This window comes from Pipistrellus hanaki, assembly GCF_964339955.1.
Source record: "Pipistrellus hanaki genome assembly, chromosome: 1".
Taxonomy (NCBI): domain Eukaryota; kingdom Metazoa; phylum Chordata; class Mammalia; order Chiroptera; family Vespertilionidae; genus Pipistrellus; species Pipistrellus hanaki.
The window spans coordinates 75601301-75618330 of NC_140503.1; the positions used below are offsets into that span (position 1 = coordinate 75601301).

General features: G+C 33.7%; 1 protein-coding gene across 5 annotated transcripts in view; it reads right to left on the reverse strand.

Moving 5' to 3' along the window:
• NOVA1 (NOVA alternative splicing regulator 1) overlaps positions 1–17030 on the reverse strand; it is a 138639-nt gene that overhangs the window by 1419 nt on the left and 120190 nt on the right. For 4 of the 5 annotated variants that reach the window (XM_084869947.1, XM_084869948.1, XM_084869949.1 and 1 more), the window contains one exon: positions 1–1673. This exon is cut by the window's left edge and continues 1419 nt beyond it. In XM_084869947.1, coding sequence (XP_084726073.1) covers positions 669–1673 — 1005 coding nt within the window. In that variant the 3' untranslated portion in view covers positions 1–668. Of the gene's footprint in view, positions 1674–6639; positions 7053–17030 lie in introns of those variants that run through there. The other variant, XM_084869951.1, reaches the window with a different exon arrangement.

The following is a 17030-nucleotide window of genomic DNA, read 5'->3' on the forward strand; positions in this document are numbered from 1 at the left end:
GTGGCCAGCATGCAGCATTATTTCCATTGTCTAGTTCAGATGGAGAACAGGTGCTTTTATTGATCTGTAAACTTACCAATATAATTTTCCACAGTTTTAACCTTTTTAAAATATTTTACAGTGCTTTTATGCAACTATATTGCTTTTTTGATCATTTTAAATTTAAAACTTAATATTTTCAAAATATTGTTTCCTACTTCACTGTGCCCTAAGCAGGAAGTAAGACTTACATGACAGTGCTTTGGCCTCACTCCATTTTAGGTCACGGACCCCGCCATACTCAACCTAACAGTAGTTAATTTAGTGTTATCTAGAACTAATACTGAAAACTATACGCATATCCCTGTCTACATTCAATCATTAAACTACAATAATGCTGGTAAAATGGCAGGCTTAAAATCTTACACTAGAAACATCTCTGACAAATATACACAAGCAAAGTATAGAGAACAAAACAGGTCAAGAAAAAATTCTTTCTATGAAACATCTGGTAAAACACATATTATTTACATATACACATTGTCAACATAGTCGCATTCATTTGCATAATTATATATTAATAACAGAAAGGAAAAAAAAAAAACTTCACTTCTGCAAAGTACAGTACATCCTTCTTGAAAACGGGGTAAAAGGAGGGGTTAAAACAATCTGACGTGTGATCGGGGCACTCAACCCACTTTCTGAGGGTTGGCAGCCCGGACTCCTTGCTCATATGTGATCCTCTGTGTAATGAGATACTGAGCAGCCTGTGTTGCAGCTGGTGTTCCAGTAATGGTTACCTTCCGATTCCGTGTGCCAGGTACGAACTCTCCCTTTTTGGAGATCTGTATCCTTGCACCAGTCAACTCCTGGTATTCCACTAGTGTTTTCCCTCCTTTGCCAAGTATTGCACCAACTAAGTTTTCTGGCACTGCTATTTCAACTACATCCTTTGATCCATCTGTGGACTTTTCTGTTCCTAGAATGGCACTGGCAGCTAGGGGAGAAGCAGCTCCAAAATATCCATTGGTGGCAGCAGTAGCAGCAGCCAGGCTACCTAATGCGAAGGTCCCCGCCGTGCCGCCAGCTGTGCTGCCGCTGGCCGAGGCTTCGCTGGCATAGGTGGCCAACAAGTTGGCTGCTGCTGCTGCTGGGTTGGCACTGGCAGCTGCTGCGGCCAAAGCCCCCGTTGCCGCCGCTTGACTGAGGCCTAAACCTAACGTGTTGAGATTATATCCGTAGCTGGCTAATGTATTAAGTGCAGAGGTGATGGCCACCAGGTCGTTGCCTGTGAAGCCAGAGAGAACTGCCGGGAAGGCCGCCACGCCGGCCAGGTTAGCGTGTCCTAAGAGCCCTGCGGCGGCGGCGGCGGTGGGCAACACTTCAGCAGTGTTTGCATAAGGAGATCCGGTCGGATTGGAATTTGCCACGGGACCTGTAACATTGGCATAACTGATATTGAGGCAGCTGCCACTCTGTGGATCCTCTTGTATCTTCTGGATGATAAGTTCAACAGCTTTTCGGTTTTGTTCAGGTTCTCCACTCACAGTGACAACCCTCTCTTGCAAGTTGATCCCATCAGGTTTCTGGGAAAGCTGCACCCACGCCCCTGACTGCTCCATTATAGCCTTCACAGTAGCACCTCCCTTCCCTATTATCAGACCTGCTGTGCTGTTGGGAACTATAATCTTTACCTGTAATCAAAAAAAATACATATAAATAATACTTCTGCTTTGCGTACATACATTATATTACTTCGCTACCCTAGAAAAAGTAAAATGACAAATTGAAAATTAGTTGAGATATAATTTACGAAAGATGGAAACATCACAACTTCTAAAGTGACTTTCATCATATTTCAATGCAACGATATAGTGAAATTAGGATTTTCAAATAAAAAAAAAAGCAATTTCCAGCTTTCAATTATTTTTAAAAAGTTGTCCTTAGTCTGTGTATTTTGCAGTACAAGTTCTAAGAAATCAGTATGTTTTTTAACAGGGAATAATAACTCTATATCAATGCTAACATTTTTATATAGCTCCAAAATCAAAATGCTATTGATGAATTAAAGTACCTATTGTACTTTAAGAATATCTTTGCTCTAACATATTAAAATAGAGTGCAGGAACAAAGTTAGTTAAAAAAAAAGTAGGCAAGTTCTACCTTGAGCCCCTTCAAAACATTAATTTCATGTTCCTTATCACCTAGCAATTTTTGTGTTATTGAATACCTTACTTGTTTCACAACTAAATTTTCAGAAATGGAGATGAATAAAATAATTAAGAATATTTTAGTTTTTCAACTAAATTGATACACAACATATAACTCTACAAAACAATAAGTATTTATACGTAATTAAACATTTCAATAATTTTAAGGAGGTTAAGGCGATTTGAGAATTATATTACCTACATATCCTATCTAAATTTGTAAAGTGACTAATTTTATTAGCTAGATAATTTTTTTTTTTGGCAGCCATAGCTATATTTTTAAAATAGGGCTTAAAATCATATTACTCATGGATACTGAAGAATTACTCCAGTCACATGTATACTTATAACATTCCAGTGTAACCATATAAATTATAATTACTTTAGCCAATTTGTATTGAAACATCCAGCCACAAAAATCAACATATTTTGATTTATTTAATCACAATAAAATAAAAAGTAAAGAATGAGTATGGCATCCTCCATAACCCCTGAAATTAATATATAGATATTTACATTTAAAGTTATATTTTGGTAGCACAAAAAAAAAATATGGCACTGCTTTATGACTCATTGGGTAGATGAAAAACTGAGTGTGTTGTGTCACTAACAAAGCACTAAAGCGTTGCTTTCCTTGTCGCAAACATTAACATGGGCAGGCTGAAACAATATGTTAAAGTTTGAGAAAGAATTTAGTTTGGATATTTTATCAGATATTTAATTCGCTCATTTTTAGCAAGTAATACCATGCTATCTTTACAACAGATTTGGTGAGAGTACTTTCAAGAAACAGCTACACATTTTTGGCATTTTGCTCTTGATGATAACAAATGGTGGAAGTATAAATTCAAATTCTAGACAGGGTCACCTCATAAATATATGTACATATATTATGCACATAAACACACACATACACACATACACTTTTCTTTCCACTCATATAATTTATAATCATAGTAGAATTTTGTTTCATTCAGATTTGTTTATATAATCATTTCATTTAATTAAAGGAAATCTAAGTTTTCTAGAAACATTTCTTAAGAGTGTCAAATACATCCCTCATATTTCATGTGATTAAAAGCATTGAGTTTTAAGAAGTAGACTGAGAAATAAAATTTTAACATGTTAATTTGTTCACAGGCTTTTTTTTAAATAGAAAATTATTTATTTGAAATGCTGAATTAATGCATGTTAAAGTGTTATAATTAGAAAGTTAAGCCATGGTTACATCTTAAAACAATTATAAATATGAATTAGAATCATCCTTATATTTTATATTGTTCACACAAAATACTGAGAAAATTTACTTTTAAGGATTTAAATTCTGAGTGCCAAATATTAGTACTATTTATAAATATTACTTTTAAAAATCAGAACAATTTTGCAATAAAATATTGTTGAAAACATACTGCACACCAGTCTCATACTACATCTAATTCATCCACAGCTTTCTTACTTTTTAAACTCTTGTACTAATTCCGTCCTTCCCAAAAGAACTTGCAAATGTGTGCCTAGTACTTACTTAATTGCACATTACCTTTCTTTTATTTCTCTCTTCAATAATTTTTCTTTCTTTTCAATACTAAAAAATTCTGAAATAATATATAGTTTAGAAGCAGTGGGTAGACTCTTCAAAAAACTAAAAGTCTATATTTAGAAGTTAAAGAATTACACCATATCATCTATCCTTATACTAAAAATACTTTTTGCAATAAGTACCATTACCTGAAATTTATTTTATAACTATTTGAAATAACTTATATAAAATATTGTCAGCCATAATTCAAATACTGAAGTGACCCCCAAATTTTGTAGACACAACTGGCATTTGTCCACAAATAACTAAAGGTGTGTTATAATTTAAAAGAAGACATTAATAATTGCATATTAATATTTATAATATGTAGCACTTGTTAAATTTAGATTGTACTAATTCTGCATAAGATTACTTATCTTAGTAATTAAATTAGAAATTAAATTAGGAAACATAAATGTTATCAAATTCCACATTAATAAATATAAATATTTAATAGCCTAGCCACGGAATATGTCACCCAACTTTTATTTTTGACACAAATATATTAAAAGTCTCTTAGATTTACACTATCTTTTTTCTTAAATGATTAAAAATATATATTGGCACACTTCATATTAACCTAATATGGACATAGACAGAAAACAGACCCTCTAATAAGAAGTTGAGACAAAAAAAAAAGAATTCATTTGTATGATATCTCAGAGACAGCAGTGGTCCATTTCCATTTTATGTGTTAAGTCAGAGCCAAGAAGAAGTGAAACACCGGAGTGGAAGCCTGGAGATGGTGGGCAACTGAATCCTGGGTGGGGGTGAGGGTGGGACGGACAAGGAGCAGGAAGAATAAGACAGACAGCCTACTTGCTTACTTCTTAGACACAGGGATACAGCATTTACTAGAGGAAAAGTCTGTGTATAGACAGTGTTTGTGTCCCCACTGAAATGATAAATATCAGATTTCAATCATATGCACAGCTTCATTTGCTGTGGTGAAGTTTGTTAACAAACTGACACAAATATATGTATTCGTATTTCAAAATAATTGAGAGAAAGAACTGGATCTTAAGTAGCATACAAATTAATATATACCAACTAAATCAGGCATGTTCTTGACAGTTACAAATCCATTTTCCCTTCGGAACTAAGATCTACAATTTTATCATGTATCCAGTCTTTTATGGAATATTTACCAAGTGGCCCAGGCCCTGTGTTGGGAGCTAGAGATAACAGACATATGAAACACTGTCCCTGCCTTTGAGGAACTTCTAGATGAGTTGTAGAAAACAGATGTGTAAATGTGTCAGTGCAGAAAAGTGTAAAAAGTATTGATACAAAAGAGATACAAACACCAGTTTGAAGGAGAAGGGGTAAGAAATTCTTTGGGGGATGATGATTATATATTTAAATGTCTTTCATATTTTTGTACTGACAGTATCCTATTCCTTACTATCAGGTATTCCCATAAAATTGCTCTGTAATTTCTGTGTTGTAAAGTTCCTGTACAAACCTAAACCCATGTTAGTATGACTGGTACCACAAAAGAGCCTCTATGGGAATCCTATGAAAAGTATTTAAAATAACAAATAGGTAAGTTTTAATATTGATATGTTTCTGATTGAAAATGAACATTAAAACAAACAAATTTATTCCTCTGCCATATAAGAACTTCAACACATTATGGTCTTATGAAAGTCTGAGAGTGTTTGTAAGGCATAATGCCTTCTTCATCATGGCAGAAAAACTATTGAACTATTTCATTAAACCATACTTTAAAATAAATGCAAAACTCGTTCCACTGTAATTTAAAATACCCCAATTAGTAGTATGCACTATATTTATTTAGGCTATTTAGGGTTGCTTCTTATATATGGTCTTACATTCATAAAGCAATTCAATAGTAGATACATGTTATTTCATTCATTCAGCTTCTTACTGATTTGGGATTGAGCACATGACACATGATGGTCCAATAAGAATTAGCCTGAGAATATGGTGAAACTCTTGGGATAGTGATACCTGTTTCTAATCTAGTAAAACACAGCTTGACATTACTAGTGACTGTCTTCTCATCATATGGAGAGAGGAATAACGACTAAAAATAGTTAACCTATATAAAAGGAAACTCTAGAAGTGGAGAGAGAGAAATTTCTGACAGCATTTTGGCATACGAATCTAATATAAAGCCAACACAGAATCAATAATTCCCCTTTGTTTAAGACATTTTGAGTTGGATTTCTGTAATTTGCAACCAACCAAATAGTATATTTGAAATTATTTTTATGTTCTTATCATATCATGTATTATATGCCTAGCCAAAAAAAAAAAAATACTGACATTTTATTGTGGCTCTTGATGCTCTAAAAGTCAAGATGTCACAGCACTGGTAAAGTGACAGAAGTAGATTACTTAAGTTGCCTTTAATAAAGATATGCCCAAATGATTCAATACGAGCTGTCTCTTTCATTTCCATCATGGTTTATACCAGGGGTCTTCAAACTACGGCCCAAGGGCCACATGCAGCCCCCAGGGGAGTCTGATCCTGCCCGCCAGGTTTTTTGGGCAGTGAGTGCAGCCAAGGTGTTACAGTAGGAATTAGTAGTTCATATAGTCCGGCCCTCCAGCTCTCTGAGGGACCGTGATCTGGCCACCACTTTAAAAAGTTTGAGGACCCCTGGTTTATACCTTAGATTTCTGAGGCATAGTAAAGTCCAATGGAGATGTCTCTGTCATTTTGAAGTATGTATATTGAACTGCTGACTAAAATAAATATAAAAATTATATCTTTTTATTTAATATACATTATATATATATATATATATATATATATATATATATATATATATATATGAGTGCATTCCTGAAAAGTACTGACTTAACAAAATACAGTGTGGAGGAAAAGCAGGTTTACAGTTGTATGTGAAACATGGAGTTTATTCTTTCCATAGGAACAACTGTAAAGCTACTTTTGCCCAACCCTGTATGTGCCATAGAGCTATATGAATGCAAGTATCCAGAAAGAATAAAAAATCAGCTCCTCTAACTCTTTACTATCCTGTCTAACCTCCTCACTTTTAATAACCAAATCAAGTTTTCATAGCATTTCTAATACCTTTTGTAAAATACCGTGTTGTCTTTTCTCATATATCCTTATCACTCACCTGTTACCAACACCAGGTTTTAAAGTGGGACCTATTCATACCTTCTCTCGCTCCCTGTTATGCAGTGTTGGTCTTCCCCCTCCTTGAAATGTTTCTTGCCCAGTCTTACTGTTTTATCCTACCTGATGTGTGATGTAATAAAAAGTGTCTATGTCTTCACCAATACAGCTCCTAGGGCAATGGAAAATAAACAAATGGGACTACATCAAAATAAAAAGCTTCTGCATAACAAAAGTAACCAGCAACAAAACAAGAAAGCCCACTGCATGGGATATTTGCCAATGCTATCTCCGATAAGGGTTTAATCTCCAACTCTCCAACATTTACAGGGAAATCATACAACTTAATCAAAGAAAGATAACCCCCCCTAAAAAAAAAAAATGGGCAACGGGCCTAAATAGATATTTTTCGAAATAGGACATAAGGAAGGCCAAGAGACATATGAAAACATGCTTTAAGTCACTTATCATCCAAGAGATGCAAGTCAAAATGACAATGAGATATCATCTCACCCTTTTCAGAATGGCTATCATCAACAAATCAACAAATGACAAGTGCTGGCAAGGAACTCTCTTGCACTGCTGGTGGGAATGCGGACTGGTGCAGCCACTGTGGAGAATAGCATGGAGTTTCCTCAAAAAACTAAAAATGGAACTCCCATTTGACCCAGTGATTCCACTTCTAGAAATATTTCCTAAGAAACTAGAAACACCAATCAGAAAGGATATATGCACCCCTATGTGCATAGCAGCACAATTCACCATAGCTAAGATTTGGAAACTGCCTAAGTGCCCATCAGCAGATGAGTGAATTAGAAAACTGTGGTACATCTACACAATGGAATACTACACTGTGGTAATAAAGAAGGAATTCTTATCATTTGCAACAGCATGGATGGAACTGGAGAGCATTATGCTAAGCGAAATAAGCCAGCCAGAAAAAGATAAATATAACACAATCTCTTTCATTTGTGGAATATAATGAACATAAACTGATGAACAAAAACATCCAGAGACAGAGAAACAAGGATCATACCATCAAGTTTCAGAGGGAAGATAGGGAGGGTGGGGGTACAGAGGAGAGATCAACCAAAGACTTGTATGCATGCATATAAGCCTAACCAATGGACACAGACACCAGGGGAGTGAGGGCATGAGTCAGGGGGTGATGGGGCAATGGGGGATAAGGTCACATAATACCTTAATCAATAAAGAAAAAAGCATCTAGAACTGGCAGTTAGGAGATACGAGCTTTCACCCTGGCTCTGCTGGATGACCTTTGTCAAATCACTTCAGTTTCATCATTTATAAAACCAGACAGGCTTCGTAAGATTGTGGTTGAGAAGTTTTCATTTTAGCATTATGAGCCTTCAGGGACAATCCCCTTCAACTAACCATTGCATTATCCAGGCTCCCTTCATTGGCATTCCAAATTCTCCATACCCTGTCGCCAACCTGTACTCCCAGCTTCATCTTTTAGGACTATTATCCTGTGCTGAATCCAAACTTTCCCTTCTACAATAGTTCCTGAATATAGCCTATATTAGGTGTTTTTCTATATCTTTGCCTCTGTTTATTCATTTATTCCAACTGATAAAATATTACCTATATTTCCCCACTGCTCTTGCACTTTAAAGTCATACATTTTTGACTTCTTATCTCTATCTTATATGTCTTGCAAGAAGAGTTAAAATGCAATGTACTTCATAAACTCAATCCTGGTTACCTAAAACCAGAACTTTCAGAGTGTTCTCTACATTTTTTATTATGTTGCTTATCGTATGCAGGCTTATATCAGAGACAGACATTTACCTCTTCTAAAATATTTTATCTTCTGCAAGGCCAATATCACTTTTGCATTTCCTATTTGCACCTGGTTGAGGTTACCAAGCGAATAATGGTTGAAAAAATAAAATACATTTTTTTTTCATAACTAAATAGCAAATTATTTGAAAGATTCCATCATGGTTGTGTGTGTATGTATGTGTGTGAAATACAACGTTGGGTTCTTAAAACTATCTTTACTTTACCATACTTAAAATGAAAAATTCAATAAATTTACTGCAATTGTATTGACATATACAAAAAGATCAACGTACAGATGCTTTAATCTTTTGTAAATTACTGAAATTACTCACACAGATTTAGAATCCTCTAGAAATCTGATAGCAGCCCTGGCTGGTGGTTAGAGCGTGGCCTGCGCACTTCAAAGATCGCAGATTTGATTCCCATCCAAAGGCATATACCTGGGCTGCAGGTTTTAACCCAGGACCTGGTTGAGATGCAACCAGTTAATGTATCTCTCTCACAAAAATATTTCTCTCTCACACGCTCCCTCCCCTCCCCTCCACTCTCTCTAAAAATCAATCATTCATATATACACTTACATATTAGAAGTCTTTATTATACTGCTCATTATAAATTTCATGAGAGCAAGATTTTAATCCTATTCTATTAGCACTCTATCCTCAATATTTACAACAGTACCTTGGACAGAGTAGACACTCAATAATAATTGTGCAACGAATACCAGAAATTTACTAAATTTATTTTAAATGAATTGTTTATTCTGATTTTGCAGGATTTATTTATTCAGCAGCCTAATTTGGGGATATTATTTTTTTTTTCTATTTCCTTTTGCTATACAGGTCTTAAAAAATTAAAATAATATAGTTTACATGATAAGAAAAAACTCTTATCTGAAATTCAATCTCTGATCTTCCCTTTTAGTTTAACCTACATATAGTTTGACACTGTTTAATCCAAACTCTACATATATATTTAACTTTTATATTATTTGCCAGATTTCTTAAAATTTACAAATGCATATATTTTTAATTTAAATTCTTTATTGTTTAATGTGTTACACTGACCTCTCCCCAGCCACCCCTAACCCCCAGCACATGCCCTCACCCCCCACCCTGTCCCCTGTCTGTGTCAGTTGGTTATGCTCACATGCATGCACACAAGTCCTTTGATTGATCTCTTTATTATAAATGTTAAGAGTTTAATAATTGTTTTATAAAATTTTTCTTTATACATTTTTACCACTAAAATAAAATATTATCATTAATTAATTGAAAAGACTGATATGTTCTATATTTTTGACAGGATTTATAATATTATTAAAATCAAATTTTAGATGCTTGTATAAGTTTTATATTTACTAATCATCTAACTCAACATTTCCTTTTTTAAAAATATATTTTTATTGATTTCAGAGAGGAGGGGAAAGGATAAATAGAATCATCAATGATTAGACAGAATCACTGATGCTGCCTCCTGCATGCCCCACATTGGGGATCCACCCCGCAACCTGGGCATGTGCCCTAACTGGGAATTGAACTGTGACCTCCTCCTGGTTCATACTTGATGCTCAACCACTGAGCCATGCCAGCTGGACTAACTCAACATTTCTTTTATTATTATTATTATTATTATTATTATTATTATTATTGATTTTTTACAGAGAGGAAGGGAGAGAGATAGAGAGCTAGAAACGTTGAAGAGAGAGAAACATCGACCAGCTGCCTCTTGCACACCCCCTACTGGGGATGTGCCTGCAACCAACATACATGCCCCTGACCGGAATCGAACCTGGGACCTTTCAGTCCGCAGACCGACGCTGTACCACTGAGCCTAACCGGTTTCGGCTCAACATTTCTTATATCTTAATTTCACCAACAGTTTTTCTAACGGCAATACTTTACAAAAAAATAATGGATGTCTGCATTTCAGTGTCTTACTAGCATAAAGGGAGCTTGATAATTATTGCCTCAAATGACTGTCATTAAGAAATTAAAATGTCATGAATTATTCTTACTTTATTTATACTTGGGATATGAAAACAGATATTAACTAATATATAAAAGGGTACAAAAGAATGTCTGCAATTTAACAAAAGGTGTTATTAGTCCCAAAACTAAGTTATCTTCCCATATATAAAGTAGTTCACTTCTATTATTTAATTAATCACAAATAAAAAACATTAATTTTTATGATTTCTATTATTTGGCTAATAGCAATTTGAAATTTTGAAATTAGTTAATGAAATAGAATAACTCATTTTTTCAAAAACATTTTTAAAGAGTAACAGACAGACTGTATGATCTAATTGATGAAAAAGGCAATAGCTAAACAAAATACCAATAGAATTAAATTTCTTGAAGATAAACTTGATAATTACCGAGTTTTCCTATTTTAGTAATTTTCCATTTTATATGGCTTTATTTGAAATAAACTGTATACACACACACACACACACACAGAGCTAGAAGACTAGTGCACGTTATGAAATAGAGGCTCTAAGTGCTTTGGTTATATAAAAGCATGCATGTTTGTCTTGAGAATATGCTGTGTATAAGACTACCTTAGCTATGATTGCAAGAAGAATGTTGATGAAACAAACAAACGACCTTTACCTACTAGATAGACAAAAAAGAAGGAGTATTGCAAATCTACCTACCTCACAGCCAATACTAGATAAAGCAACCTATGCATTGTTAGCAATATCCGAGCCATATTTGGGATACAAAATAAGAACCATTTCGGAGTTACTATTTCATTACCTCTTTGCCCCTGAAGTGCAAGACTTTCTTCAATTTGAAAATGTGAGAAGCCCTAGGCTTTTCATAAATATAAATATATCTCCATACAAAATCATACCTTTAAAAAAACCTTTGAAGGTCACATAACATGGTGTTTACCAAATGGTGTGTTATAATTTTAACCTGAACATACTAAAGGTATGCTGCTTTCAGCAGTAATTCTTAACTTGCCCCAGGGAAATCCTCTGATTTCCATCACTGAGTGTGAAGATTATACATACCAGATACACAGCATAGCACACTAACAAAATTAGGAGTTTGAAATGGAATGAATATGGTTAGAAAGTGCCCATTTAACCATTCTCCATATTTTTCTGGCAAGGTTATTGCTCAACAATTTTTAAAAATACTAACGTAATCTATACATAAAGAGCTCCAAGGTAAGGGAAACTCTAACTGTATTTGGCAATAGTCAAATGACTAATGATTCTCTGAAAAGATAATCATCATTTGTATAATATCTCTTCATAGATTTAAATAGTATTAATTAGTAAATCCCTACTGTTCTCTATGATAAAGCAAACAACTACCCTTCAACTTTTGTACAAATCAGATATTTTTTGTTTAATTTCATTTTTCAAATAATTTTCAAAGGGTGTTATTTCATGAAAAAAGCCTTGAATTAAAGTTTGAGAAAAGAGTCAGTGTAACATATCACACAATTATCATCACTTTTAATAAAGGAATGTGAATGTGAATTTTTCATACAATAACACAATTCCCCAAATATCTCAAGAGGCTTCAGGAAACATTTCTCTACTTCTTCAAATACAGATACCTAATTTCATCCTAGACCTATTAAATAAGAATCTCCAGAGGTAACTTTGATGTGAAGCTAGGACTGAGAACCTTTGATATATTAAGAAAAATATAAATATTACGCAACCATTTTATATATATTGATTTTTTACAGAGAGGAAGAGAGAGGGATAGAGAGTTAGAAACATTGATCAGCTGCCTCTTGCACACCCTCTACTGGGATGTGCCCGCAACCAAGGTACATGCCCTTGACCGGGACATTTCAGTCCACAGGCTGATGCTCTATCCACTGAGCAAAACCGGTTTCAGCAATCTTTCCCAATCTTTTGGGAAATTCCCGCTTTATATTCCTTAAAACACTGCATTTACCACAAATGAAGTCATTACCCTTTCTATCCTGTTTTAGGTTATTAGACAACATCTTTAAAAAGGTAAATATTGAGCCTTGGTTAGTGTGGCCCAGTTGGTTGGAGCATCATCCCTATCTAACGAAAGGCTGCTAGTTCAACTCGCTGTCAGGGCACATGCCTAGATTGTGGGCTCATTCCCTGTTCAGGTTTTATACGGGAAACAATCAGTCAATGTTGCATTCCCCCCCACCCCACCCCCCCCCTCTCTCTCTCTCTTTCTCTCTCTCTCTCTCTCTCTCTCTCATTTTCCTTATCTCTAAAAATCAATGACCATGTCCTTGGGGGTGAGAATAAAAAACAAAACTAGGAAAAGAAAACGTAGATACTACATTTAATACATTTAAACTCTAATTGAAAAATAAAGTTTAAATGTAGAGATATAAAAAAATAAATACCCATACTCTTTGTCATCACTCTGATGATAAATAAAGATGTTTTTGACTATAAAATACTACTTAGCTGTAAGAATGAAATAATGCCATTTGCGACATGAATGGAGCTTGAAAATATTATGCTAAGGGAAAGAAGTCAGTCAGAAAAAGCTAAGAACCATATAATTTCACTCATATGTGTTATATAAAACTGAAACTCAAGAGACACAGACAGACAACAGTATGGTGGTTACGAAAAGGAATGTGGTGTAGAGGAGGTAGAGGTTAGAGGGATCCAAAAACTAGGTGACAGAAGATGATGTGACTATGGGTGGTGGGTACACAAAGCAATATACAGATAATGTATCATAGGAATTTACACTTGAAACCTGTATAAAACTATTAACCAATGTCACCCTAAAAGTTTAATTAATAATAAAAAAAAGACACTGAAAAAGTAGCACTATATACGAACAACTTAATTTTCTGTAGATAATGTATTATGAATACTATTTTAGGCTAATTTATGTGGCTCTAACTCATTACTTTTAATAGCTTCACTGCATAATATTCTGAATACCACAATTTATTCAACTATGCTCCTGTTAAGAGGTCAGGTTGTTTTCCAACTTTTGCCCCTCTAAGTAACACTGCAATATATAATATTTGTGTCTATATTTTTATGTATTGGTGTATTGTTTTACTGGATAAGTTCTCAAAAGCTGCAATGTTACAGCATTTCTTAGGTCAACACTGGATGAGAATGATTATTTCCTATATCTTTGCCAACAGTTTTAATTTGTACACACACAGACTAATATATGTGAATTATATACATGCATATGATTTTGTCTATCTGGAAGAAAAAAGTACAATCTCATGGTGATGATTTATATAATCTTTACCCGTTTTTTTCATACCAATCTAAAAGTTCTCTTTATAGTCTGAGTTACCAATTTATTGCCACATGGTTGAACATATTTTTCCAAGGATATTATCATGTTCTGCTTATTTATGATATATTCTGATACACCAAAATATATAAAATATTTACATTTTAAAATATTTTAACAATTTTTTTCATATTTTGGATTTCTTTCTTCCTAAGAAAGACATCCTCAAGATGATTTCACACACTATAATTTCATCAAATAGTCTTATAGTTTCAATCTTGAATTCATTGAGATTTATGTGTAGATATTGTAGAGTATAAATTTATTTTGTTTCAGGTGGATAGTCAAGTATACCAGCATCATTTTTTAAATAAAACATCCTTTTCTAAAATGAATTATCATGTGGGGGAATGGGATAAAAGGTGTGTGTGTGTGTGTGTGTGTGTTTGTGTTTTTTGTTTTTGTCTTTTAAACTAGGAGAAAAAATAGATATATGTATGCTAATGAAAATGATCCCACTGAGATAAAACAATTGACAGATAAAAGATAGAGAAGGTAGAATTGCAGAAGGATGTCTTTGAGTAAAATAAAAAGGGCAAGGTTTAATGTGCAATAAAAATTACTAGGTTTAGGAGCAGGAAAAGTTTACCACCCATAACAAATGAGAAGGTAGACTATGTGGGTATATGATACATGCCAGCTGATTAAATATATATATATATATATGTTGGTGTGAGTCTGTGAAAGTTTTCATATTTTTTATTGCTTCGTGTTTTCTCAGTGAAGTAAGAATAATCAAGGTCATCAACTGGGTCTGAGGAAGAAGCAAGAAATAATGGGAAGTTGTTGTAGTGACAATTCTAGATGGCCCCTTGGTGTTACACCTTGGGTGATATCCTCCATTTGAGTATAGGTATAAACTGACTTGATTCTAAACGTCAGACTATGGCAAGGGAATGGAAAGTCGCTTTCTGCTTATGCTGTATGGTAAAGCAGATCAGAAGCCCCTTCTGTGATTAGGTTCAATAAATAGGACTCCATCTTGCTAGTACACACTGAAAATAGTCTCCTGCCAGCATTGCAAGAAGGAAACAGCCCAGCTATGCAGTGCCTGTAGAGGGGGTCCTGGGGCAGGAACTTGGGCAGTCTCTAGAGTCTGAGGGCAAAAGCCAGAAGTTGGCCCTCAGTCCTACAGCTGCAAGGAACTGAATGCTGCTATCCACCTGGATTTACAAGAGAATTGTCTGTGGTTAAGCTTCTAGAGGAGAATGCACCCCAGGCAATACTTTGATTATATCTTGGGAGACCATGAGCAGTGGACTCAGCTAAGTGATGTCCAGACTCTCGACTCATGGAAACTATGAGATAGTAAACATGTGCTATTTAAGACACCATGTTTGCGGTAATTTGTTACACAGCAACAGAAAACAAATAGAAAGATTGAAAGGAAAGAGAATTCATGAGTTATCTAGAGAGTAAAAAGGTGAATGGGCTTATGATTGATTATCTGACAGCAGTCAAAGCCCATGTGAGATCTGTAGTCATGAATTTAAAGTGAGACCAGACATTTTATTTGTTTTTCTGTTACCATAGCAGGGGTATTATATATGAATTACCTATTTTACATTTGTTTTTTTTTTTTTTTTTTTTTTTTTATATATTTTGATATATAATTTCAAACGTATCAGTACACACACAAAAATAAATGTCCATAAAGCACAAATTTCTAAAATCACTCTCTTTTTAATATTTTCCTAAAATTTGAGAAGAATCCCAGGAAAGCTAACAACCAGGAACCAAAAAATTAAGGATGAAATTTAGTTTTTAGTACCAATGATTAACAAAACTTTTTGTTGAACCTTAAAGTGACTGAAAAATTAGTATCAACTAAGAACAGATTAAGCCAACTGACTTTTTAAATTAAGTTTAAATACATTGCTCAAATAATGTAATTCTACTTATTATATCTCTACATTTTTCTCATATTAAAAATTCCATCTTTAAAAAAATGTCAAACTTGCATATTGTTAATTTTTCTTCCTCAAAGGGATATAATAACATTTGCACTATTAATTGGACAAAAACTAACTATTCTCAATAGAGAAGAAAATAATTGTAGTTTATGCTATCTTTAAAAGCATAGAGACTTTAATTACAGAAATATTTTAGAGTTGAAAAGCAGCAATACTATCTTAGAATTTTTCTTTAAAGATAAATAAAAATGTCAGTTTTAACATGTTGTGTGCCACATCACTTAGCATCTTAAAGGATAATTTTTTTTCATGATTACTTAAAGATATTTCAAAAAATAAAATAAATACAACTTAACTTAATGTTGCATTATAGTCTAGAAACTGTGCTATTCTAAGAAAGTTAATGAATTTATTTTGTATATCCATTCTTTGAGGTACTATTATAATTTGAATTTCAAAAAACAAAACAAAAAACTGAACCCAATTTACTCAGCAAGAAAATGACAGAACAAGGCTATGATCATATAAGCAATTCGGCTAATCTTGACTTTAAGCCTCCATTCTATATGGCTTCTGATATGATAGTTCTTCAATTTTCAGAGTCAAATTATTAGAGCCACAACATTATAGCTACAGTCTCTCAGTCTGAGCTACGTGAATTTGAGAATGGAAAATTTACTATGTATTGAAACATACTTATTTTTTAAAGAATAGAAAATATTTTTAAATGTTGAAACTGCAGATAAAACTCTTCAATAATTTTTTGTGCTATTTATTTTGGATTTTAAAAAGATTAATACTCTCTAGTTTCTTTTTTATATTTAGTTTTTAAATTTTTATTTATTCAATTGATTGGGGTGACATTGGTCAATATGAACATATAGGTTTCTTTTGATCTCAATAGTTTGTAACAGACAAACTATTTTGGAACTAGAACACAATATAACTCATTTAGTTATTAAAATAATTAACAAAAATGAAAATAACACAGTCTGGATGTATTTTATATTGGTTTATAAAAATTCACATGACAAAAGTTTATAGCTGCTTTCAACAGCATAGGCCAACCATGTCAAACTCACGGAAGGCAGGCCGCATGCCTCATTTATGCCTAATTCATATTAGCTGGAACACATT